Below are 27,429 nucleotides of genomic sequence, written 5' to 3' on the forward strand. Positions count from 1 at the left end.
CCACCACTAACCACGGTCTGATAAAATGTATCCCCTTTTTCTCCCATCCAGTGTTAGTAAAACACTTCCTGGCTTCCCTTTTTTTAAACAAATAAATCAATGAGATTTTGCATTGGCGTATCCGCAGAGTGGATTTCATCCATCGTTTGATTTCCAGATCAAAGTGGAACTTAAAAATGTAGTTTATCCTGGAAGAAAGATAAGCGACGTATGGCCAGAGAAAAACATTCGGAGCAAAGAAGAATAAACATACATTTATACAATTACTGATAGAATTTTTGCGCTTATGAGTCGATAAGAGAATAGACCATGAAAACGAGGTAACTTCTAAATCTCGGCAGACGGAAAACTTGAAAAAAAAAAACCTGCGAACAAACGGAAACTGAAGAGACGTGAAATGTGAATTATTGGATATTTTTGGGCGAAATTTCGGCTTCAGCAGTAAAGATTGTCTTTCTTGCAGTCAGGCAAGTGCGATTTCGCACTGATTTTCCCTCCAATTCACCAGTAGCTTGTTCAGCGTGTTTCAAAGTAATACAAACATAAAGCTGAACTGATATTGGAGGTGTTGCGGTTGGCACTATCGACATTTTTTCTTTTCCTTCCACTACTTCTGTATTTCTTTGCATCATTATTTCCTGTTTTGATTTGTGTTGTTTTAGTATATTTATTTTCTTTTGTTTTATGCTAATCATCTAATGGGCGTTGCTTCTCTATAACTCGTTCTTTCTATCAAGGCGCAGAGCCCAAGACAGTCCAGTATTTACTTTAATGTAATATTTCCTGAGGAGAGTAGCAGGGACAACTAGTAAGTCCAGTCTAACACGCACGTTCACCATTCACCAGTTTGCACTGTAAAACCGTGTTCGACACCTTGTCTTTATTCCTCCTATGGATTTGACATTTTGAAAAAGCACTACTTCACACCTGAGAACTTGCTTATATAATTGTACTTTTATTTGCTGTTTTAGACAAAAATTTTACCTAAGGCGAGTATTGGGGAAATAATGTCTTTATTTAATGTTAGCTGATCAGCTTAACAATTTTTGTCGTTATATTTTTGTTTGAGGTTTGAGCTGCTAACCATTCCTCTTTTCGTTTTATTACTAATAACGTTGACACACCGCCAGTCCTGTCACCGCAAGAATAAAGCAACAGCTATTTCTTTCAAAATGAGACAAAGTGTAGTTTTATGTTGAGTGGAAGCTATTATCTCCGTATCTTGAAAAGTCTATCTTCCATGCACATAAAACAGGCTGCCACTTACAACCATCGTTGTAACTTTGGGTTTGCCTGAAGTTTTTCATCTTCAAGGCGCCTATCTATCGCTCTTCTTTTGATGCACTTAAACAGTTAGTTGCATGTGATGTTGAAGTGTTATTAAAGCCTCTCACTTTGTTTTTAGGTGAGAGTGAATCATTCGCTGGAGACATGGTTGTAATGAATGCAGGCTCATTCTAGCTGCTTCTCTTCAACTGATGCATTGTGGATATTTCTACTTCTTATGGGAGTAATCTCGTGCCCAGGTTTCCTCACTCTTGCACAGAGATTCCCAAATTGTCTTTTTCTCCTGAAGAACTTTTTCCCTAAAAGCGACCAAAATTTCTGCTTAAAAGCAAATTACACAAACAGGTAAAAACAAACGATATTATTGCCCGACGTTTCGGCGACATCATGACGCCATTATCAAGGGTAAATTGAGAATAAATAATTAAATGCGAGGTTCAAAGAGATAAACATTTGCATAATGGTGGTGGCTATACAAATACTTTAGCACGGATTGAATCCGTTTGCACGTTCAGACTCGGTGTTAATTGCTTGATGTAAAGCATCTCGTTGACAAGACAGTCAAATTTGTTCTTGCATCTCGTTGACGAGACAGTCAAATTTGTTCTTGCATTTCTTGCATTTCTTCTTCTTGCATTTCTCAAAGAAATGCAATGTTGTCTTGTCAACGAGATGCTTTACATCAAGCAATTAACACCGAGTCTGAACGTGCAAACGGATTCAATCCGTGCTAAAGTATTTGTATAGCCACCACCATTATGCAAATGTTTATCTCTTTGAACCTCGCATTTAATTATTTATTCTCAATTTACCCTTGATAATGGCGTCATGATGTCGCCGAAACGTCGGGCAATAATATCGTTTGTTTTTACCTGTTTGTGTATAACCAAATCACTGTTAAAAGCAAATTATTCGGAAAGTTGGTTTTGGATGACGCCATTCGTAAGTTCGGTTGTGAAGAATAGCGAAAATCGCATGGTTTATCTAGTTCTTTGTTGTAATGAAAACAAATTCTTGAAATGAAAATTCTAATGCTGACACTTCTGAGTAATCTTGCATTGACATGCGCAGTGGCGTTATGCTACATTGCTGATGTTCCCACATTGCCAGATATTCTCTCCCGAAGAGTGAGATCTGGGTACAAGATTTATAGGTGTATGCTCTGATCTCATAATTGTTTCTTTTAAAAATTACTGTAAATTACTGAAAAAAACATCAGATTTATAGTCAGTGTAATTGTACAATTCGAGAAAAAAGAAGGCTTCATTTATCACAGAAATGAGGAAGAAAAGGAAAATCACTGCAATATTTTATCTACATCAATGAATATTGTCGATAAAATCACCGTTATTCACCATACGATAATGTAGTTAAGCCGTTTCACGGAAAAGCAGGTCCAGGTTTTAGATGTTAAGACTCGTAAGGCAAAGTTTGAACGTTGGTTTAATAATGAATCTGAGTATTATTTAGTGGTTTAGTGTGCCATAATGCAGTGGATTTTCACTGATTCGTTCAGGCCAGTCGAGAAATGACACGACTCCAAAGTATACAGTGATCATAATCAGCCATCTGTAAGAATTATATAACTAGTTATGGAATCTTAAAAACTTATCATTACCATTGCGAGAGATAAGTTTCGAGGTTAGACACGAAGGCGCACTATGTGCAAGAAGATCCTCCTCCTCTTTCGCTTTCTACTTCTTTTCCTTCTCCTATTCCTCCTCCTCCACTTAGACCACACGTTGTCAACACATCAATTGCGCAACAAGAGGCCAGATCTTTCTTGCATTTCGTCCGCTGTGAATATATCACCTTAATATAATATGTTGCTATGACATCTTTTAACGGACAAATTTGAGTTAAAAGTGTTATTGGTAGAATTGTGTGCTCCAAATACGAACTTTGAATGAGTTTGTAGGTTCGCGGGATTTCCCTCAGCGAAAAAAAAAGCACGTTAGTTATGGTTATGTTATATCACAATTCTATCTTATTTCACTAGCTTTTAGAATATTCTAGAACCTTATAGTAAAAAAGGTTACTTAATTCTGTTGCGCGTTCTGTTTACAGTGTCTCTGGAATGGATGGATAGAATGTAATTAATTTAATACGCAGGTGAATTTTACGATCCATAATCTTTCAAACATTTGTGGAATGAGATAAATTGTTGAAAGTCGTGAATACTACCATGTAAATAAAGAACTTTGTAATTAAAGATGAAACGTTTAAGTGAATCTGTTGAGTGAATTTATTGTTCGACTTAAAGTTACACTAACATCTATCAAACAACCTCTGTTCTCATGCTCCAATGTTTGGATTATACTAATTAGGTTTGACTTGACTGAACTCTTGGGTATACTCGTCTTGGGTTTTTATTAAAACCTAATCTATTGTATTAATTCTTTAGCTCTTTGCTGTATTATATTCCGGTTAAATTATACAAGTTGAACAACTTTTAAGTATAGGTCCGCATTGTGGTCAAATGTGGGTTTACAGATTAGTATTGGTAATCAAATGGTGACGAGTGAAATTAGGAAATAATTTCACGCGCATTTTGTTTAAGGTTCAATATTTTATTACGGACGCAATCTTGCCGCTTACTATGTTGCCATGGCAAATTTATGATTTCACATGTGAAATTATAAATTAAACTTTAAAATTTAGCGCCAAAATTAAGGAGTTATTTGTCACCTATGATATTAAACGTGTAATTTAAAACTGCCAGTTCTGCCAGAAATTTGACAAATGAAGTATATATGTTGTGGTTAAATTTTATCCTTGATTCAAATGTTATTTTCCTTTGTTTTAAACTTATTATCCTACATTACCATACCCAAAAACAAAGAAAAATAAAGTTTGAACCAAGGATAAAATTGAACCACAACATATGTTTGTCGATCGGAACTTCAGTCCCCTACAAACACGTCCAGTTAACAAATTAACCAGATTTTTTCATGGTCTTTACTCTTATAGACCATAGAAATGGCGTTATAAAATGTTCAAAACTCAAGGGGAACCACGAGCCGTTTTAATAGGCGGGTGGTTTCACGCAAAGGTTTGGGCATTATTTTGGACGTAATTTCTATGGTCGAATTGTTTTATACAATAGCATCAAAAACGTACCAGCGAATTAGATGTAAAATCAGCGCGAAGTCGCGCGCGTGTGTGACAGCTTTTAAGATCGCAGTTTTTCCACTTGAAGCCGTCGTATGTGAAGGTATTTTAACACTTGAAGGCGTATAATCTTAAACGAAAACAATGTTAGTGGTACTTTTCCCACTTTGAGCGTTCTTCGCAGTATCAATGATAGTGGCAGACAAAATAATGCTTTTTCCTTCGAGTCAAGAACGTCTTAACTGTAACGAGAAATTGGGGCCAAAATAATGGAAATTAACGCTCCACTTAATTAACGGTGCGCAAATTAACGTTAACAAAAATTAACGCGACTTAAATTAACGCGAATGTTTGAAAATCGCGTTAATTTCCTATAACAAGGTAATTCACCAAACCAAATCATATTTTCAGTTTATTCCGTTCTCGGACAGATATTTCTTATTGCAAATTCTTAACATCTTTGTCTCCATTTTTATGTAAAATTTTTATAAAACAGAAAGTATCTTACAAGTGTACTCAGGCTGTGAAACTCGACTTTTTTAAAGCTATGGGAAACAGTGTTTCGAATTAACTGGCTTTCCTTATATCCCCGTGGAAAGCAGCATTTGACAAGCCCTGCTGTACAACAGAATGAGTTGTCGTTCAAATTGTAAAATCATTGCAGAACTGCCAACACAGTGTTTTGTCTTGACACAGCCATCGGCCTGTAAATCCTGCTGTACTCAGCACTATAAACAAGCCTGCAGTGGCCTAGTTCATAAGGAGTAGACATATATCGAAAAGCAGATACAAGCGCATCGCGGGTTCTTGGGTAGTCGAGGCGTACTGCTGACCTCGGAGAGACGGGTTTGCGTTTGTTTTTATAAAATTTGTGAAATGGGTTGCAAGATTCATTAAACGATTGGCTGGGTACTGTTGAGGTGCAGTGGAGCGGGACTGACGGAAACTGAAGTACAGTTGCATCCCGATAACTCGAACCCTCAATAACTCGAACCTTTCCCCACCAGGTTATTTTCTTATTAATTTTACCCTCGATATCTTGAACCTTTTTCGATTTCCCTCGAAGGTTTGAGTTATCGGGATTCCGAACTGTATTTATTAATAAAACGTTTAGATTCCGTTGTCTGACACCATTTTCATCCTTTTCCCAGACTGAGTGGATTCCAGCAAGCAATTTCAAGAAGAGTTCAGTCTCGCATCGCAGTGAAGCAAGCAGCAACAGAACACGCGAATCTCTTGTCATACTGGACTGCGAGGACGGCAGTACAGTCACACTCACTAACATGTCTCGGTAATTTAATAGAGCCACGTACCTTACTACTGAAACAAATTGAGTGGACGTTGCTGAGCAACTAGTGCCGATATCTTTTAAGGATAGTTAGACCGTTTTTAATCTGAGAATTACTGAGAAAATTGTCAATCTTGAACATACACGCACACAGAGCACTGAATTGCTAGTGGCCTGAACAGGAAAAAGGCATTCACTGTCGCAGCAACCCTTCTGAAATATTGATAGTAGATCAAACATAGCAGGTAATAAATTCCGGAGCCTCGCGACTCGTGTCTGCATACTTCACGGCACAGCTTCATCCTTCATAATTTGATCACCATCATTACAATGTTGTGTGCCTTGAAAAAAAAAAGTCTCCCGTTGCCGTCTATTTTGCAACTTTGCTTTGGGTGGAAGGGGGTCTCCATTACTGAGAATCCATAACGGAACGTCACGCTACAGTTGTTTAAATGTGTGTCCCAAAGAATTATGGGGTAGACTCGCAGGTAACTGTCGTTTACAGACTTCGAAAATTTCAAAGCTCTAATTGCACAATGCTACAAAAAGTTGTGCTCTACTTTACATGTGATTAGTTTGAATTTAAAACGTTCCTCGGCAACCCACATTCTTGGTTGCTAAAAATTATTTCAAACAAGCACTACACTCTCCATACGGAACGCTCGTTAAAGCCTGGTTTTCACTACCGACGCAAGCACAAGCACAAGCGCAAGGATAACAGCTCTTGTTTCTCCGTGAAAACGGCTTCGACTCAAGCAAAAGCACAAGCGCATTGCATTTGGATGCTTGTGTTTCTGCTTGCGGCAAGCACAAGCACAAGGATCAAAATTTGTCCTTTTGCGTGATCGCGCTTGTGCTTGCGTAGCTAGTGAAAACCAGGCTTAAGATGATGGCCTCCTGTGTACTGAACTAGGGAGCGATTTTGATGATGGTTTGAACACGTCAGGTTGCATTTGCTTGGGTAGCAAGAAACAAATTCAAAATGTTACTAAGAACGGATTTGTATTTTTAGTACTATTTAATTAGTGTCAGAAAAAAAAAAACGAGACGAAACTGTAATTGTCGCTGGTCGATTTTCAGTAGCAAGTGAAGAAAATGGTTAATCAAAACTATATCAGACAAATGAACAGAAGTGGCATAAACTTTATTAAAAGTGATTTTTATCCATTTAAGAACTGAGGCCAAAGAAGCCTCAAATGTCAGGGAGACATTCTGCAGCAGAAATACTCGATAACTGAGCCATCCTGTTACAGTCATATAGAAAATTGATCAACGTACTACACATTTTTGCGTCCGCTGTAATAGAGGGGTCCACTAAATAGAGTTGTAATTTACAGTAAATAAGGGAAGTAAATTTTAGGACCTTGTCTATTGTCATCCGCTTGTGAAAGGGTGTCAACTCATTTAGTACAGTTTTGACTGTAGTTTCTTGTAAATTGTTGAATAGGAAGCCTAACATTTTAAAGTGCTTTTTATAATATTTAAAATAAAACGAAGTATTAATATGTACAAAACATACTTGCAATTAATAAAAGATGGAGTACCATAAATTTCATTATCTGTATAATTATTGTGACCATAAACTTTGCAATGAAACCTTTTGCCAAAACTGATCACGTAGTACGATCTTTCGCGTGACGAGTTTAGACCAATCGTGCGCGAAAAAAAAATGTGATGTATTACAACTGGCGATAGAATGCCCACAGGCGTACTTTCAGACGACTGTCCCCTCAGCGAAAGTAAAGAGCGATGAGAGGAGGCAGTTTCCTAGTACAATTTTTTTAGGTGAAGATCTAAAAAATATACTCTCCTATATGGACTTCAGTTAGATAACACGAACCAGTAGCTTTTTTTGCTGAAAATTGCGAACCGAAGGTACAGTAAAACAGAAAATGGACGTGATCGAAGTAAGGTTGTGGAGAAAAGCTGAGTTTTCTTTTTAAGTTCTGCACGTATTTGCAAGTTAACAGTCGAGAAGCAGAAATTGTTAGTACATGTACAGATTTAGTAACCCAAAAATTAAATACAAAAGTTTCAAGGGGTCGCACAGTGTCGAACATTTCAATAAACAAATTCATCTTGTTATTAGGTTTTGAACAATAGCAACAACAGAATGTGTTGGGCCTATGGGCTGATAGTTGCCTTTGTTAATTTTATGTTCTAAAGACAAATATTAGAAAATTTAATTGTTAACAATAATTACGACTGACATTTGGTGAGTAGTGAAGCTCTGAACAAACTATATCAAAGTCGATGGAAACCGAGAGTGCGAAGTATCTTAGCAAACCCATTCAATCGATCGATAGACGGCCACGTAGCCATGAATCACATTGCGAGTTTGCCAATAGCCAGCCGTTAGGTTATGCTGCATTAGATGCATTTTATTACTTTGTCCCATTACTGAAAATAAATAAAACAATCCGAAATTATCCAATTTTTATTGGTTTATCACTCTTATATAGCATTTCGCCTTTAGCTTTTCTCTGCGAGCAAAAATAAACAAAGTTTTGAAATCACTCTAAATCCTTATTATTAAAAAAGTGGGGCGAAAGGGTGTAGACTCTGAGCCAAGCGAGTGGCGTTTGAATCAGCTGATGTGTGCACGTTACGCAAGTCTTCATACATTGTCTCTAAATTTATTCATGCACGTAAACGCACGTTAAAAAAATTACGCGTCAGTGGAAATCCACCTTTAAGGAGTGATTTTGAAAAGATCGTCATTCTCACTTGCAGAGCAAAGCTTAAATGGGATACAGTACATGGTTAAAGTGGTCACACACTTGGCTTTGAGCTAGCTAGTTTCCACAAGTACCACTCAAAAAGACGAAACAAATAATACAAATAAACATAATATAAAAGCATCGACCAAGGCTGCTTGTGTTAAAATAAGGATATTCCCTTCTTATCTTGCATAAATTGTATTACAAAATTTAACAATAAGTTACCTCTAAAAGCAAAATCAAATTAAATTTATCAACTAGTAAGTCACATTCGTAACATTACTAATAAAACAAAACATAAGAAATAGGATAAATGTAGCTGGAAAGTAAATTAATTGTTCTACTTGGTAGCAAAAAAATATAATTATAAATAACTGGATAACTGGTTAAAGCTAAGCTGTTCATAGTTTCCATGATATTAATATTAACACTTTGTACTCTTAGTACAGAGAAAACCCTGTGATAAGCTTACCCTGCTTATTAGCTCCTGGTTATAGGCCACACTTTCTTTTAAAAAACGGCATTCTGGTTTAACCCCCACCCCCTCCCCCCTCCTTGTACGTCCACAGAACACTGTACATTTGAAAAGTGAAGTTTTGATCAAAACATTTATATTCAAATTGAGTTTTTTCAATATATCTGTCATCACATTCTCTAAATCATTCTTCTCGCTTATTCCATACCATTTTGGGGGATAAAACTTAATTCTGACAGTACTTGCTAACTATGCGAGTTACCCCCAGCTGCACACCCAAATATGCTATAATTTGCCTGGGCAAGTGGACATGTTCTAACAGTGTATATTTTCTATCCCTACATGTAGTTGTAATACTTAAAAGCGCCCCCCCCCCCACCACCCTCCAGATAAGAACTCTCCCAGTTATAAGGCCAACCCTTACGAACTTGTGTAAGGACATGACTTAGAACAGGGACTTCAAAGTAATACTTTAAAGCAACGGTTACATGTAACATGTTAAATTTAAGTGAAGTAAAATAATAAGGATCAATTTAGGTTTCTGGGAAACTGCTCACCTACCCCCTCCCCAAACCTAACATTAACCCTTACTTATCGCTTTGGGCAAAATGTTAGGTTTGGGGAGGGGTAGGTGAGCAGTTTCCCAGAAACCTAAATTGATCCAATAATAATATGGCCATTCAGGTAAGAGAAGCATTGTTTGCTGGTTGTGAGAATCTTGAACCTTTCTTGTCCATTGGATCAGCAGACACGTGGAAGCCTGTCATACATCCCTCCAGGTTATCAAGTTTACCACAAGCTTGACACTGAAATCAAGTTCAGTCTGGTTAAAGGGGCTATGTCACGGCTAATTTAATTTTATGTTATAAAGTTTGCAAATATTCGCTATGAAACTAAATGTTTGCAAAGAAATTAATTCTTTGATACTAAATGACAAAACCATAGCTTCCTTGCAGCTAAATGTGTCTCCCGGGCGTCCTAAATTAAAGTTACAAGGAGACAAGATTAACTTTGAAAACTGTTCCGCCGGACCATATTTCAAAAGCCCACATCGCAATCCGTTTCAATCTTCGACACTTTTGGCCATCCGTACCTTCTTTTGCATTTGGTGTGTTATTTAAATACTCCTTCACTGTTTTAAAACGTTATTTTATACATTTAACAAATTTGATGGTCATTTCCTATGCCTAAGTTTGGCTAAAAATCCGTGACACCGTCCCTTTAATACATTATTACTGCATGGCTCCTTTATAATGTTGATTAAAACATTAATGAAGTTTTCCTAAAATTCTCCTCCAAGGGTTTTATTAAATGACATATAAAAAATTGTCCAAATTAACAGCAGCAACTGAAAGTTTATTTTGATCATTTGCTTGATGATAAACTAAGATAATTATCTATTACAAAATAATCAAAATAAAACATTGATTTTTTAGTTTGAAGACACTTACCATCTTTGTATGACACAAAGAGAAAGGAAATCCATGCAAAAAATAAAGAACAATAGAAGCAAAATTAGAAAAATCAGTAGAAAACAAACAAATAATATTGTCAGGATGTAAAAAATTAGGGGTGTGGGAAGAATGCAAGTTGAGGAGCAGTGAGTTGGAGTTGCCAGTTACGAGTTTCGAGTTGCATTTGCTTGTGAGGTGCAAATTGGAGTTGTGGGGGTTTTGCAAGTTTTCAAGTCGCCTTGCCAAGCTCTAAGTTAAATGTTAGTGTGTGTAAAGAAGACAAACATAAAATAAAACATCCTATTGGTTGTACTTAATTACAAAACTGTGAACGCAAGCACATGGGGGTAAAAAGATCTAACAACATTTAACTACCGGTAATTATGTGAAAAAAAAATTAAAAAAAATAAAAAGATCTAACATAATTACTTATCTGATCATTAATTTTTGTTTTTGATAAAGTTATGTTGAACCAAGTTGCAAACAAGTCATCACTTACCCCCTGTTGAAAACATTTCCAATGTTACAACAAGCATCAAATATTTCACATAAAAAGGAACAACATACACAGTCAATAATATAAAGAACACTGTCAATAATACAAAGTACCATTACATCACAATAAAACTGTTAGTCATCAAGGTTGCATGTATAAGAGGTATCTACATGTATGGAAGATCAGCTGGAAGGAAACATTTAGCACTTTTGTAGTACTAAGATTTAATGCAAATTGTCCGATAATTTTTTTGGCAAACCACTGGAAAGTATTTCCCCAACGCAAGCTGCAACTGGTACCATCATAATTTGTTTAAGTTAAAAATTAATAATTAACTTTCATAAACACATTTCATTATTAAGTTGGTAATTATTGATATTGTTGTTTCAATAATATTATTTTTGCAACAATAAATCAGAATATTTATCCATCTCTCAAGTCAGTCACAAATTAATGAGGAAAAATGCATAAACAGCAATAAAAAAGGTACATTGTATTTTTATTTTGTACTCACCCCCTGGTCCAGGCAAGTGAAGTGAAACATGAAAAACAATCATACAACACATTTAGTACTCTGACACTCTAACTAATTCTTTACACTTGAATGTAAAATAATTTTTTTCACATGAGTATCTGAGAAATGCACAACAGTCTGTAATGTAATTACTGGTAATATTTTAAATACAGAACTTTAAGATCCTGTTTCTATATTTTTTCACTTTTTGTCAAAGGAGGGAGGATATTACATAATTTGCATGTCATCATGTATGTCATTAACAGTGCTGTAATGTAAACAGACATTAAACATGTACATTCGGATTTGATCAGTGGTCTTTAATGCTGCATATTGTTTTGGGGTTTATTCCTTTAGTAAGTGATTGTAATATAATTATTGCAATAAGCTAAAGATCTTCCTTTCTCTTTCTTGTAGTATTTTTTCAATTATTAGAAAAATACCGGTATTATTACTTACAAACTGAAGAGGAGGAGACATCCATTCCATGGTGAGCACACAAAAAAGAACACAGTGGAAATATTTATTAGTTATAAAAATGTACCAGTTGTATAATTTAGAATAACTTCATTCTGAAAGTAATATTGAAAGAAATGTAGATATTCTCAAAGAAACCAATTACAGACATAATTCTTAATAAATTTTAAGTTAAATGAAGTCAATTCCATGACTTACCACATCCACAACCTTTGCATTGTCCATGAAACATAGGAGAAAATATAAAAATACAAAAAAAATAATAAAATATGCATACATGTATCTCCCTTTTATTCTGATTTATAATATAAGATCATGCAACAAGCAAGCTGTTTTAATTTAACTCCTACTGTACAGTACTAGTGTTCCACATTATTATGAAATTTTCACTAGGCTCCCCCCCCTGCCCTTACTTCCAAAGCTTACTTCCTTCAGGTATATCAGTATTAACAAAACAATTGAAAATAATTTATAAATAAATTATGTACCATCCCATGAATGAATGCAATCAGGAATCCCAGAGCCAAATGGTGCAAAACACAAATTCTCACACACTACTGGGAGCCATGCCAAGTTTTTCAGCGATATTAACAAATGGGCACCAATGGTCTTTCAAATAACATAACTTTAGTTATTAAATAATAATTTGACACAATAAATGTTGAAGAACTTACCGGCTGTAAATGTTAGGTCAAAATCCAACAGTTAATGAGGTGTGGAAAAGAGAAAACAAAATAAATTACCAGGAAATACAAATTATAATTTTCAAGTAAAACTATTTATTAATTCTATAACTATATAAAACTAACTACTACAGGAGTATCAATTATTAGTTCATATCCTGAAAATAACTGTTGTTGGTGACTGATGTTTTGGCAGCAAAAATTGTGGTAAATTTATTGTGCTTTATTGCATTGACTGATATTTTTGGGGCTTAATAAACTATTAACTAAATTAAATGAACTATGAAAACTGGGGGCAGTGGGTACAAGCCTGGGTGTAGAGGGTGGGGGGAGGGGGAACTCTAAGGATTGTGGGAGGAGAGATAATGGGAAGTGGGATTTCCAAATCATGGCGGTGGGAACTGGGAGAAATAAAGAACGATCTTTGCAACATTGTGTTATACAGTAGCATAGATGCCAAGTCTCATGCACGCTTTTGGCATGAGACTCATTCTTTTTGACCCAATCTCACGCAACCACGCCATTCAGACAAAGTAACACTTTTTTATAAAATAATACAACTTGAGGAAAAAGTCTTCTTAATTTAAATAAAGAGATATACTTTCAGCTGTACTTTGGTAGAGATGAACGCTAATCGAGTAGGGAAGAGTTTAAAAACAACAAATGCTTGCCCATAAGACCCATAAATGAAGGAAATTGCTTCTTACATTGCAACTTACATTTTTAAAAATTTTCTGGGGGAATATGTCCCCAGACTCCCCTAGAAGTAAGCCCCTCTGGGTCTCACTAATGCTCCTTCAGGGCAATTCAATTTCTCACTCCATACCAACTAAAAAACTTGGCATCTATGCAGTAGAACCCTGATTTCTCAAACCTTCAGGGATAACAAAATTGTCAAAGAAGTACTGGTCAAAGGAAATGAAAATTGGTTCAAGAAATTGGGAGAAAGTTGGGAAATCAGAATTCCACTGTTGTTTGTGGTCGAGAAAGCACTGAGAGGCGGGTGAAAGGTACAGGAATCAGGAAGTTTAGACGGGCCCTCTCCTCCACTGCCCCCACCCCCCACCAAACAAGCACTTACCCCTTTGTGCCATCTGCAAGCTTCACTATGGTTACGGTATTCACTAAAAAGTTTATTGCAGTTTTCACATAGCTTGGTAGTGATCGTTGGACTTGCAGACATCTTTAGACTGGGTACCACTGGCGACGTTGGAGCACTGTGCACCAATCTTGATATAGCCTTTTCTTTAACAGTCAGATCCGCGGAACGTTTTCCTTTATAAAGAAGATTTGGGGTCATGGCTCTTGAAATGTCATTTCTCGCGATAGCACTCCACATTTTTGCACGATCTAAATCTCTTTCCTCGAGTTCGACTTGAAAGCTTTCTTCTTGCAATTTCAAACGATGTTCCTTCACGCGCGTGTTCATTTGCCGGCGGTTTTGCACAATCATGTGCAAATTAGTTCTTTGGAGACACTTTTGAACAATTTGATGCATTCGAAGATTGACATATTTTGTAGTAAACCCGCATCCTTCGCACTGTACCATTCTGAAATCGCACTGTTTGAGGTGTAAAGCCAGATCTTTTCGCCGAACCTTTTTAGCACAACCAATGTTGATGCAAAGTGTAAAAGTCAATTGGCAATGATTAGCAAAATGATCATTAAGGTTTCCAAGGCACAGCACTTTCTCGCAGCCTTTCGGGCAATTAATTTGAAGGTTATCGTACTGTTTCCTCCATTCTCGATCTATCTTTTCCTCGCTCGAGCACAGGGAAGTTTTGCAAACTGGACACATTGGTATTTTACGTTTCATTCTCTTCTTGTAGCATTTCGCACACAGCATGTGTTGACAAACCAAAGCAACGGGTTCGAGGAACACATCATGGCAGTGAGAACAGATGAATTCGCCGGGTATTTTCTCGTCGAAGTGTTCCTGTTTAAGTCCCATACTTGCGAGTACAAATCACTTTCGCGAAATTGATCTTCGTGACCTAGCGACAAAATGTTTACGCATATTTTGCTTGTGAAGGTGATACTACTGATGGAATAATTGCCAGATAATCTTACAAAGCATTTACCGTAAACGTAACCCTACCTTTTGTTGTGGGTAATTGAGTCATGTCAACTATTTTATGCATTTGAATTGACTTCAGTTCTAATTTGCATTGATCATATCGCGTGAACAAAACAGTGCAGTGCGCATCCTACGTGACAAGTGCGGAGCGGGCGGGGGGGGGGGGGAGGATCTAGAGGGGGGAGTGGGAGGGTGATTGGGGGTTGGGGGAAGGGCTAGGAGAGGGTAAGGGGCAGTTTTACCGGCCAATGTAAACTAAAAATTTTCAACAATATTAGTTAATATGCATGTTCGGCCTTTGATGCCCTCTTCTAAACCGGACAAAGCTATAGTTGGTCACAGTATTTCTGATCATTTATTCAGGTGGACATGCGGTATGTTTATGCAATGGAACAAATATAAAACGAATGCAGCCTCGAAGGAGATCATTTTTTCGACGATTTCACTTGTTAAAGTAAAATAGGAGAATAGTTATGTGGCTAGCCTGCGTATCTGACGGGATTCGCGAGGTCCGGCGAGTGCGAGTGCATTATTGATTGCTAAGATTTTTCGCTCCGATCTTTCAATCTTTTACACACAAGTTTCCAGTGATATCATCTTTAGGGTGGATATTTGGTCAACTCTTATCACACTTATGCGGCAGTTGAGGCGGACAGAATAATAGAGCAGTTTAAGGAGCAAAATTAAGAAGTCGCTATTTTGTAAAATCTACTCCCTCCCCTTTCGACGCCTGCTACGCAGGCTATAAAATCTACGGTAAGAATGATCATGTGACTTGCTTAGTCCAGTCCCTGAACTCTCTCTTCCACGCGCCCTTTATAAAAGGCGCGCGGAAGAGAGAGTTCAGGGACTGGACTAGTGACTTGCTGTGAGTGAACTTTAACTTTAACTGAGCAAAAAAAAATTCACCGTGGCATATTAAAAATAATCGCAATTTTTTTTGTTTCCAATTTCTTTATTATTGTTTTATTATTGCTTTACGTGGGTCAACGATTCTTCAATCAGGCCCCAGTTGTTAGAAAGGTAGATAACGCTATCCACCGGATAAGTCGCTGTCCAGTGGATAGCGTGGTATGTTCTATTAACACTTATCCGCTGGATAGTGATTTACCTTGTGGGTAGCGTTATCCACCCTTTGAACAACTGGGACCAGGTGTATAAGCTCAAACAAGCTAATCATGCAAGCAAATATTCGCGGTTGCTGTCTTAGCATTACGAAATATTCATTTGCCTTTCTAATGCATATTATGACAGTATAAACTGGCCACACTGAATTATTTAACAATATTGGCGTTCGGTATCAGTAATAAAGAGCTCAACAAGAACCGTGATCAGCGAGTTTTTAAATTATTTTTTTTATTTTTCTTTAGTTTTTCGAACCTGTAAGTAGTGTACATATATAAATATATTTTTTCACTTCATGTATTATATTGTTCGCTAAAAAACCTTTTAAGGAGTGAACAATAAAATTTTCTCTTTTCTCTTATCTTATCCGAACATAAAGCTTGTGATCATATTTTTCGAAATTCTTACTTTTTCACTGGGTTCGTTTTTTCGCGGTGGAAATGCGCGTAAGGCACTATAGCAAGGTGACGGATTACCTTCATGCAGTAGGTAGACGAATTTAAAGTGTACAGTGTTAAGCCTTCTTTAAATTGCTTGAATAAAGCTTGGTTTTTAAAAACCGTTGGTGCTTCTAGCTGAATTTGCTCGATAAAAGTCCGCCATATTTCATTAAAATGTTCAGTTTCCCTTGGATACCGACGATGTTTAGGGTTTTCAACCGTCACAGGTGCAAACAGCAGCGCTTGGCCTCGGAATTTCAGCTCTAAAACAGACATGATGTGTAAAGCTGACACCCACCAACTCTCTTGCTCGTACTGTGTTTTATATGGTAAAATGTGAGCAATGGCTTTATAGTGAAAGGCGTGGAAGATAGCATCAAAACATACAGTAGGTATAACCATTGATGTCTCGTTATTGCCGCATAATAGCTTTCTTCTCTTCAACGTCCACCCTGCTCCATGATGTAAAGTATAATCCAGAACACCGATTGCAGGCTCGTAATCCAAAAGCCATTCCTCGACAGCTCTTAAGGGTTGTATTTTCTTCATTTCTGGTGGAGTGAAGTCGTTAAATGTAAAAGTAACGTCATCATCGATAAAGATATAATAATGGTAGCCAGGTATTCTGTTCAGTGCCGCAAAGTAAAGTGCATTTCGTCCAGATCCCCAAGTTCTCCGTGGCTCAAACATATAGGTTACATGAGATGGCGGTGCTTCTCTGCACTCTGTTTGATAGCTAAGCACTACAACATCGCAGTTACATGTCTCATTATCTCCAATCGGGAATTCCAGGTTGGAAGGCAGGCATTCCTCGGTTTGCGTAAGATAAATAAACGGCTTCAAAGTAGATAATGCAGTCCTTTTTGACACCGAAATTTCAAGCATCTCACTACTATCAGAGCGAAGAAAAGCTTCCAACCTTTCCTCACGAAAATTGTTGCCGCGAGGGAAAGTTTTGTGTACATATACAAGAGTGCTGGTGATTAGAACAGCGCCTAAACAAACAACTAACACAAAAAAACCATACAACGACATAGTGAAATGTGTTGTGCATGCGTTAGTTTCTTTACTTACCAGAGTGGGTTCGATTTTCGGACACACAAGTTATATTAAGAATATTTTTTTATGTATTTGCATTGAAAAAGACCTTTCATTCAACAACGATGCGAGTATTGTGAAAAGGTGATATGTTTCCATGTGAACGAGTTTTCGTTACGAAACATTGAAGTTTATATTCTATATTTCCAAATTGATTTTTTCAGTGAAATCTGCATTGACGCCTCTTTATTTTTGTCCAAGGTTTTTTTTGTCCAGACCGCAGATCCAACAAACAAAACTATGATAATGGGAACTCTACTTAAAATGAAAAAGACACCAGCTGGCAAAACCCTAACAATAACCTTGTTACGCCGCTAAATGTAATAATCACCGCAAAATGTTATACTAACGCAAAATGTAATAACAATCGTCGCAAAATAAAGTAATAACGCAAAATGTAATAAAATTGACGCAAAATATAATAAAGTTGTTATCGCAAAATGTAATATTTTTTTTTAGCGCAAAATGTAATAAATTTTCTACGCATAATGTAATAACGCAAAATGTAATTACCCTTCAATAACATGTCTGTTTCATGAATTTAATAAGCGAATTGCACTCGTGTAAGAACAAGGACCAATAGGAACTGCCCCCTCCCCAAGACCTATTTCTTTCTGGCAGGTACTTAGGGCCTGATTACATGGGGAATTTCAGCCCGGTTTGCCGGGCTAAGATTTCAGCCCGGCTTCCAAAACAAATCTTCTTAAACATCGCTAGAAATCGCGGACATTGGAGTCGGGGAATTTTGATGCATCTTACATTAACCGCTCGCGAAACTTGGTAATAGCCGCTGATTCGAAAGCCTGACTTTGGGCTCATATACATCTACGATTGTACACAAAAATGCAGCCTACACAGAGTAATATTTTGTGAAGTAGGAAAACCACTGGTCATAAATATTGCCTGATAATAAAAATGGAGCAAAAGATCTTTCAAACGATGGCTTTTGCGGCAAAATTGGAGCAAAGACGGCTGAAATATCGTAGCTCAAAGACAGCGGATTTTGGGATTTCAATGTGAATTGCCGCCGTGTGTTTACAGTATGCGATTTTTTGTGGTTTTCTAACGGCAAAGATACAAATGAAATCTAATCGGAAGGAGATGTAAATCATTTGGTGAGTTAGATTCATGTATAGTTTTATCAAATCTGCTTTCACATTTTTTCGATCACATTCAGTTTGCCGATAATCCCCGTTTATAAACTTTAAGTTTTCGGTTTTCGCCATACATTTCTCCTCTACGCCTTATAATTTTGGTCTCAAAAACTGTTCGCAGAAAACGTTCATGAATACAAATGAAATTCGAAGTCTGCACTTCAATTCTTGTACAATGTGGTTCTTAATACATCAATCTATTGTGTTTCGCTTTCACATTTTTACATTTGTTAATTTGTCAAGAAATATTTAATAAAACATTTCATTCTCCATACATTTTCTTTGTAATTCTTGCGTTCGCTTCTACGGTCAATGTACCGCAGGACATACTATTCGCGGACTCGGAGGTCCGCGATTTCTAGAGATGAACACGTCTGCGATTACATGAAGAAAGTTTCATCCCGGGCCGAATGTCCGAATTACAGCCCAGGCTATCTCTCTATCTCCAGCCCGGTTTTTAGAAACCGGGCTGGAAATCTCAGTCCGGGAAAACGGACTGAAAAACTTCATGTAATCGCGTTTTCAATTTCAGCCCGGGCTGAAATTGAGCTTGCGGATGCGCAGTGGTGGTTTTCAACGAAAGAAAATGGCGGCCACGATAATTATTCAATTTTAAAAGTGTTCAGCCCATGTAATAGCAACAAAATTCCAGCCCGGCAAACCGGGCTGAAATTCGCCATATAATCGGGCACTTATTGGAGTTAGGAATTTTGTACCTCCTTCAATCACGCTGTCCTTTAAGATCGGACTGGGGAAGAGATGGAGCCTTGAATCTTATCTGTTAATAGGTTGGGTATGTTTTGTACATTAAATAGTAGTGAACCAAAATTGGCCTCTTAGCATCCCAGATAAGTGAAAACAGAAGATAGGAGCGGAGTTAGAAATCCCCCCCCCCCCACTCTACAGATTCAGATTTTCAGATTTCATTATTTCACACTATTTACAAATATTTTTCACTATCACACACACTATTTACAGAAAATACATTAATTAAAATAAGGAAAATATAACAATAATAAAGCCAAAGTAAAATGTGCTCAGAGACCAAAGAAGCATATGCTATCGTGTTGGTCACTGACACGTTAAAAAAGCAAACAGACAAGACACATCAATTACTAAAAACAATTAATAGAAAAAAGGAAGCAAAATGTGAATAACAAAAGTATGCAAATAAACAAGTTAAAGGATGAATAGATCATAATTAAGCTATATACAGAATACAAAGAATTATGCAGAAGAGTAATATTGGGTATTTAAAATGTATAGTTTATATTGCTTGTGATAGCAAAACTGATACAAGCAAATAGTCTTCGTTTTCAACGGTATGCCATTTCTTTCACCCACAAACACTAGCAGTTTAAGGCCTGCCAATGTTTAAATATATTATTGCATTGAATAATTGTTCGCAAATTATAGTCTCCTTCACATCTATCCTATTAATATTTAATTAATACTTTCTCATTGAAGGAGGTTAACCACTTTTCAACTCCACTTCCGTCGGTATATAATTGTTAAATAAAATCATACATTTATGATTATAGTGATGATTGTTTGCTTAATACATGTTTTCGACGATTGTTTGTTATACTACACTGAGGATTGGTCTAAACTTCTCCCAACTGGTCCCCATATATTTCTTATTATAAGGTTGGGAGAAGTTATACGTGTTGAAACAAATATAAAGACAATAAGAGCGTTAAATACACGTTTGAAAAACGGCCAGGGACTAGTTGTTCAAGGGGTTGATAACGCTATCCACTGGATAAATCACTCAGCTCCAGCAGATATGTGTTGACAAAACAAACTACGCTATCCACTGGAAAGTGATTTATCCGGTGAACAGCGTTATCCCTTGTTTGAACAACCGGGACCAGATGCAACCGGACAATACTGGGGTTACTGGGGCTCTCACGTGAGAGGATCGTGTGACGTAGACCACTGCACAAAGTTCAAAGTTCAATCAAGAGTTGTTGATTACCGTATTTATTCCATTAATTCCGCGGCATTTATTAAATTTTTTCGTGATTTGAGTGCGGCGTTTATTCGAGGGCGGCGTTTATATGAAAGCGGCGTTTATTTAAAATTCAATTTATTTCTTGCAAACAGTATATGATAACAGAACATTTGAATTTTCAAAAACAAAAACATGTTTTAGTGCTTGTCTGATCTTTCATTTGCTTAAAATCTTAAAACATTGTTACAATCAAGGAAAACATTTTTTTAAGCTTGTTCAAACTTAATTACCACTGCATTTGCCTTTTGAGTCTATTATTCGAAAAAACGCTGCATCATGATGCGGCGTTTATTTTAGGACGGCGTTTTTTTGAGGGAGGCGTTTAATCGAATAAATACGGTAACTGATTTCATTTCTAATGATAAATAAATTGTGATTTCCTGTTTTGTGTATTGCATAGGCGGGTACAGTCTCGTTTAAACTCTGTGACGCGCTAGCAGTTTTCGCGGCCGAAACAATGAAAACGCCCAGCGTCAGGTACCGTCCTGACAAAGTATCGAAAGTCCTCTTTTCATATTCCAAATTATATTGCCAAATACCACAAATACACAAATAAATTGGATGAAAATACTCTACAGAGCAACAGTAGAACAATTATTTTGAGGAAGAAGTACAGGATTACAAGGATGGAAGTGGATTGCAGAGCATCAAATTTGATTTGTGGAAGGATGTCACCAAAAATGGACACAGGTTATCGCGAATTTGGCCTTCTCAGCAAAACTCGTGTAACGAGTGAAAAAGTAATCAAACTTTTCTTTCGTACACTTAAAAGCAAGACTAATATTTAGTAAAAGGAATATAATTTCGATGCGAAGATAGATGAATCATAAAATGCACGTCCCAGTGTATAGCAAAGTATGAAGTATGCCACGGACGGATTTAGAAGGGGGCTGACGGGGCAGGAGTCTTCCCCCCTTTTCCCTAGATTTGTTTTTAAATTGTAACCAACTAGGGCTTTCCACAAGTTGCTCGAGATTTCCCAAAAAGTTGCCCGTAATTTCTCAAAAAGTTGCTCGAAAGTTGCTGCAAAAATTCAAAAAAATTGCTTCTGATAATAAAAGTTGCTCGAAAGTTGCTCCAAAAAATTCAAAACGCTGCTTCTAATCAGGAGAATTTCTCTAAATATATGCTAATTTCCCTTTGAGGGTTAGATTTCTAAGCAGTTTTCTGCAATTTTACAGCAAAAGAAGTATCTAAATAACATATTAAGGGGAAAATTTGTTAAATAACGAGGTTTCCTTTTATTGAGAAAAATCGTGAAGATATCGAGGACGTCATGTTTCCTGACGAGTTTTGTAATGTTTTAATGCTTAATGAGCGAAAATTGAAACGTCTTCAGATGTTCCTCGAATATCTTCGGCAAACTTCGTAAATCTTCGGAAACGTTCGTATGGCCTTTAAACAACACTCGGATAATCTTCGGAGATCTTCGGTCTGGAAATTGCTCAAAATGCAACAAGTTGCTCGAGAGGAAAAAAGTTGCTCGAAGGGGAAAAAGTTGCTCGAAATATGAAAAGTTGTTAAAAAGTTGCCGAGCAACTTGTGGAAAGCCCTAAACCAACCGTCTTTTGAGAGTTTGTTGAGGGCATGGGGCAAGGTTGCTGCCTTGCCGAAATGTTTTTGGCTCCCTTTCTGAATTCTTTTAATCCGCCCCTGTATGGGCATCTGAATTACCTTAAGGTTACCGTTGTAAGCGGCTTCTTATTTATGCGATTTTTTCCAAGCAAGATAGCGACTTTTTAATTAAGCAATTGTCCAAGAATTTAAAAAATTAGATTATTGGTCCGGTATCGATTTTTTTCTCAAGTCGACTATGTTTAATTTTGTTTTCCTTTGGGTTTGGGGGGGGGGGGGGGTTACTTAAATTCAATGCGTATTAAATTTGACCGAGAAAAATCTTAGTGAGTACTAAATTTAGCAATTTTCGCCCAACTCGCTGGAATGGCTAAAATTCAGTAACCACTTACAAAGGTAACCTTTAGGTTTGTTTTGCTTAACATCCTGTCGAAACGTTTTCCAGACTTCAATTAACTGTGATTTTTTTCATGAGCCGAAAGTGTTAGTTTCTTATTTAACTAGAAAACACACGAAAACCAATTCCAGTACTCAGAGATAATTTCCGCAAGCTGCTTTGACACATGGCGTTGAGAAGATAAATGAATAGGTTACTGATAGCGGTAAACTCCTGGCGGAAAGTTATTAAAAATACCAAAATGACCATGCTTGTTATAATGTTTGTTATAATGACCATGCTTGTTATAAATTATCTCTGAGTACTGGAATTAGTTTTTTAAGCAAGAAACATTTTAAAGTACATGAACAAAGTGCTACCCAGCAATTTATTATTATTTTTATCTATTTATGCTTGTTATAATGAATGCTTCATCTCCATCTTGCGAATTTTTCTCGTGCGTTGCTATAGGCACGGTCACTGGATTGGAGCAGACATGCTAGTTTATGCTAATTTGTTATAACAATTTTGTTCTTCTATTCGGTTGATAACTTGTTGCGTGAAGTGGGCGTCCATCTTGGAAACAAAGAAGCGGTAAGCTAACTTCATGAGTAATGGAAATGAGACTGACGGTTTCGGAAGGCAGCAGTCTGAAACAGGTACAGCGTAGTGAAAGACGTTTTGAACTTATGTTTCGGCAACTGCAGTTATTTAATAAGTGAGTCTTTGTCTCTCAGGTTTGAGCGTACTTGAGAACAAAGGAACAGAAGGGAGAAAACAAACTCATGATGCGCCAGAATTTTCGACGTAAGTTTCATATTTTCGTGTGAGTTTCCAGTGTACAGTTCGTCTTTCAAGGTTTTTGAATTCATCACATTTGTCTTTTAAGTTTTCTCGTCTATTTCTCTCTGTCGTTTTCCTTTATTCCTAATGGAGCTCGCTGTTAGTTATTTTATGCTAACTTCTGTGTTTGTAATTTTGTTATTTTCAGTCACCTAGCTTGTTTCGTGCGATGAGTGTTTTGCGACAAGTCAAACAAAAACCACAGGCAGCAAGGTAAGCCCATGACTTTTCAGAGCTCGTTCGTTTTTCCAGCATTCGAACTTTTCAGCCTTTCGATTTAAAATGTTTGGTTTGGAAGGACAAGCTCTGAAATTTATCCGTGAAGGCGAATGACTTCTTGGATTTAATAATTGTGATTCTGGGCCCGACCGCTAACTACTACTGTTGCACAATGTATTGTACAAATGACAGTGTCTGGCTTTGCCGAAAACTGTTGTAGCTTTACTTGGAGAACGAAGAATGTTGGTTATTACATTTTGTGCTGTAAACGTTATGCTTCTTGTTCCCTCCCCGATTTTTTTAGGGAAGCGGGACGGCTGTACACAGGCTAATTGCAATTCCTGGGTTTTGATTGGTTAACAGGCAATGGTATATGAGCTCATATACATGTACCATTGACACAAATATAGTAGCCTATACGTGTCAACAAAAACAGCTGGGGCGATCAAATATGATGTATTTACTATGTATGTCAGAACCATAATTTAGATTCCAAATAACATAGAAAACATATAGCAGTATAGAAAAGCTATGTTCATGCATTTTTTATTTAAATAGTAAAGAAATAGGATGAATTCACTATGTATTTCCGAACCAGAAGTGGGACTTACAGTCAAACCGGATGTTCTTTTGATGGGAACTCTGCAATGTTGCGGCGCAATGTTCCAATATTGATTGACAGTTTGCTCGTCGCAACTTGCAACTTTCAATTCAAATTTGCTCGAACAAAGTTGCCAAATTCCGGTTATCATTTTGCTACGGTGGCTTGTTAGGGCCATTCAAACTACCTCTTTATTTTTGTTCTCGACAGTTAGTAACTGTCGATGTACAGTTATTAACTGGCCATCGACACTAACAACTGTCGAAATGGATAACTGTCGATTGACACTTACAACTGTCGATCGACACTTATAACTGTCGATCGACACTTATAACTGTCGATCGACATTTATAACTGTCGATCGACACATATAACTGTCGATCGACACATACAACTGTCGATCGACACATATAACTGTCGATCGACACTTATAACTGTCGATCGACACTTATAACTGCGCACCAGGCTCTGCGCATCAAACACGTACTGCTGCCGTTTCAAGATGGCGAACACGGACGAGGTAAGATGTTTGTATGCTGTAGAATTAGTTGTCAGGGGCGTTAAAACTGTTTTAAATGTTAAATTTACGTTTTCGTTTGCTAAACGTACATGACTAAATGTAAAAATGTGCAATTGCAGTGGTTGAAAGAGCATTATGCACTGAGAATAGGCTAAACTTGGCCTACTCTCTGATTAGCTAGCTGGCTACGTATCCGGGGCCAGTTCCAGGGGGTCACTTCCTTAAAATGACTACTGGGGATGTGCCGTTGGGTGGGATCGCATTTTCACGTCTGGTTTGACTATATAATGGGATTGTAATTTCAGTCATTTTCAATTAAGTTAGAAAAATGGAGTTGCAAATTTCGGGATTTTGGGATCGCGAAATTTCATTTCCCCAAAGTGACTAAGTTGGGGTCTTAAAGAACACAATAGACTAAAATGGGGTAGGGATTCTGAAAGGCCAGCGGCACATACCCGGCTGAAATTGCCCCAAGTACCCCTACGTGGGACAGTTTCTCGAAGTTAAGATAAATCTTATTAAAAATGGCTCAGAAATAGAACCCTTGATTCATATCTAGATAGGAATCCAATTCTATTTTTGTAGGGAGATTGCATACCTCTTTTAATGAACAAGGAGTCGACCCCTGACAATCTTAGTTAAATGGTTATATTTTTGTGTTAAAGAAAGCACATCCCATCTTATGTTTCAGGTTTGATTTTCCGTGAACTGACACGAAATGTATTTCTCTCCTGTATTACTTTTGGAAATACTGTTGGTTGCTTTCAGCATTTCAACCAGTAAGGTTTTCTGCGTCACACCCTCTTTATTTGATGTGCAGAGTTCAATGGATCGAGATTCTCTGGTTGAAGGCTACTTTCGTTTAGGGATAAATTACGTAGAAATCCTAGCGTTTCTAATCATGTGTCATGGAATCAATTTAAGTATGAGGCAGTTAAAGAGGATCTTACGCGAACGAGGTCTTACAAGAAGGAAACAACAAAGCCCTGTGAATGAAATTGTCGATGCGATAGAAAATGAACTAGAAGGAAGCGGCCGCTTAATTGGTTATCGATTAATGCACCAAAAACTGGGTTTGTCCTATGGTCTTGTTGTTGATAGGGAAACGGTGAGGGCTGTGATGAAAGCATTAGATCCTGAAGGAGTGGAAAGAAGGTCGCGACACCGTCTTGTTCGACGCAAATACCAGGCTCGTGGACCGAACTTTATCTGGCATATTGATGGTTATGATAAGCTTAAGCCCTTTGGCTTTTGCATTCACGGGGCCATTGATGGCTTTAGTCGCCGTATTATGTGGCTTGAAGTGGATCACTCCAATAACAACCCATATACCATAGCAAATTACTTTTTAAAGTGTGTTCGTGGCATCGGAGGAACCCCAAAAATCCTTAGAAGTGATTGTGGTACGGAAAATTGCTACGTCGTAGCTATCCAACGTTTCTTTAGAGAAGATCATGACGACCCGTTAGCCGGAGACAGCAGTTTTATGTACGGCCGTTCTGTTTCCAATCAAAGAATAGAAGCGTGGTGGAGTACTTTGAGGAAAATGGATACTGACGTCTGGATAAATTATTTCAAGGATTTAAGGGAGATAGGTTTATACAGTGATAACAATGTTTTACACGTAAACTGCCTCAAGTTTTGCTTCATGCCTCCAATAAGAGAAGAATTGCATCGTTGCGCAGAGTTATGGAATTTATATCGAATACGACCTCAGTCTTCAAACCTTGATTCCCCGTCAGGGCGACCAGATGTCTTGTACTTTTTACCGGAACTAAATGGAAAGGTAAATCATGCTCGTGATGTCACTTTAGATGACATCGAACTGGCAGAGGAAGTTTTCTGTGCCCAAGGTAGAGTGGGCATTGACAATAATTCTTTCAAAGTGTTTGAAGAGTTAGCCAACATGATAATGGAGGATGAGAGCCTCAGTTCCCCAAGCAAACCAGATGAGGCTTTGCAACTGTATATAGATCTTCTTGAACATATAGAGGACATCATGCAAACCTAATTGTATTACCCACGCTTTTGTCATGTTCAAACAAAAATGACGGCATGCTGACCGTCATTGCAAGTTCTATCTCTTGTTATTAGTGCTGGCTGCGTTCTTTTATAATTAAGGGGGATGACCCTTAACTACAACATGGTTGCTCCTTTAGTATCTTGGACTAAGTTTTTTGCCATGTTTGTTCTATTAGAGGTTTCGTTCACTTTCGGTGGTCATGACCATATTTGGTAAGTCATATGACCAGAACAAAAAACCCCTTTAAGCCTACACGTTACATCTTTCTCCGTTGAAACCAATGCCAACGAATCTGTAGAATCTGTAGTATGGTTTTGTTAAGATCCGCGTCACTAAAAAGGTTATGAGGTCATTAAGTTTTTGTGACTTCATAGCTTTTTAATATCGATCGCATATTTGAACAAATCCATACTACAGTTTTTGTACCTGAATGTACTCTTTCCTTTACCTTTTGTTTCATCGGAGAAAAGTGTAAGCTGTGTGATTTTTAAGGGTTTTTGCGTTCTGGTCACGTAACTTACCAAATATGGTCATGGCTAACAAGAGTGAAGGCATCCTCCAACAGAACAAACATGGCCAAAAACTAAACCAAGACATTAAGGGAGCCCAAGATATTATGGATAGAAGTCATCCACAGCAACCATTTTGTGGTTGTCTCCCTCCTTTAGGCATTTGCTGTTGACGTTATTGGCTATTCCGGTCCCGATTGCACCGATACCCAAAGCCAAACTAGCTACGTTGTGTATGTCGTGGTACATTTATGGCCCGGTCATCAAATTTTGAGGGAACGATTACAGTCAACTCTCGCCTTGCGGACACACCAATACGGACAAAATGGACAAAATTCAGATCCCGGCAA

The 27,429-nt window shown here is 37.4% G+C and overlaps 3 protein-coding genes across 10 annotated transcripts in view; 2 read left to right on the plus strand and 1 right to left on the minus strand.

Annotated features, from left to right (window-relative positions):
• The window catches only part of LOC144662704 (phospholipid-transporting ATPase IF-like), a 35,263-nt gene extending 28,027 nt beyond the window's left edge, over nt 1-7,236 (plus strand). The window contains exons 39-42 of one of the 4 annotated variants that reach the window (XR_013572514.1): nt 738-808; nt 1,406-1,632; nt 2,208-3,399; nt 5,550-5,673. Coding sequence is in view for 1 of the 4 variants with exons in the window: in XM_078523570.1 (XP_078379696.1) it covers nt 5,550-5,693 (144 nt within the window). In the remaining 3 variants the exon portion in view is untranslated. Of the gene's footprint in view, nt 1-737; nt 809-1,405; nt 1,633-2,207; nt 3,519-5,549 lie in introns of those variants that run through there. The other 3 variants (XR_013572513.1, XR_013572515.1, XM_078523570.1) reach the window with 3 other exon arrangements.
• Nucleotides 7,237-9,549: 2,313 nt separating this feature from the next.
• On the minus strand, nt 9,550-14,709 carry LOC144662158 (uncharacterized). Of its 5 annotated transcripts, none has more exons than XM_078522909.1 (4): nt 14,604-14,709; nt 13,587-14,499; nt 10,333-12,499; nt 9,550-9,687 (listed from the first exon to the last, which is right to left on the minus strand). In XM_078522909.1, the coding sequence occupies exons 2-3, from the start codon at nt 14,454-14,456 to the stop codon at nt 12,410-12,412; spliced, it is 960 nt and encodes a 319-aa protein (XP_078379035.1). In that variant the 5' UTR covers nt 14,457-14,499; nt 14,604-14,709; the 3' UTR covers nt 9,550-9,687; nt 10,333-12,409. The 5 variants fall into 5 exon arrangements, with proteins under 5 accessions (XP_078379035.1, XP_078379036.1, XP_078379037.1 ...); XM_078522910.1 differs by lacking the exon at nt 14,604-14,709 and having other exon boundaries at nt 10,333-11,348; nt 11,805-12,499; nt 13,587-14,597; XM_078522911.1 differs by lacking the exon at nt 14,604-14,709 and having other exon boundaries at nt 10,333-11,799; nt 13,565-14,597.
• Nucleotides 14,710-25,604: 10,895 nt separating this feature from the next.
• Nucleotides 25,605-27,416, plus strand: LOC144662697 (uncharacterized). The gene has a single exon (XM_078523553.1). The coding sequence runs from the start codon at nt 25,605-25,607 to the stop codon at nt 26,556-26,558; it is 954 nt and encodes a 317-aa protein (XP_078379679.1). The 3' UTR covers nt 26,559-27,416.
• Nucleotides 27,417-27,429: the final 13 nt, after the last annotated feature.

The sequence above is a fragment of the Oculina patagonica genome, chromosome 8 (assembly GCF_052425735.1).
Source record: "Oculina patagonica isolate OP01 chromosome 8, crgOcupat, whole genome shotgun sequence".
In the NCBI taxonomy this organism is placed as follows: domain Eukaryota; kingdom Metazoa; phylum Cnidaria; class Anthozoa; order Scleractinia; family Oculinidae; genus Oculina; species Oculina patagonica.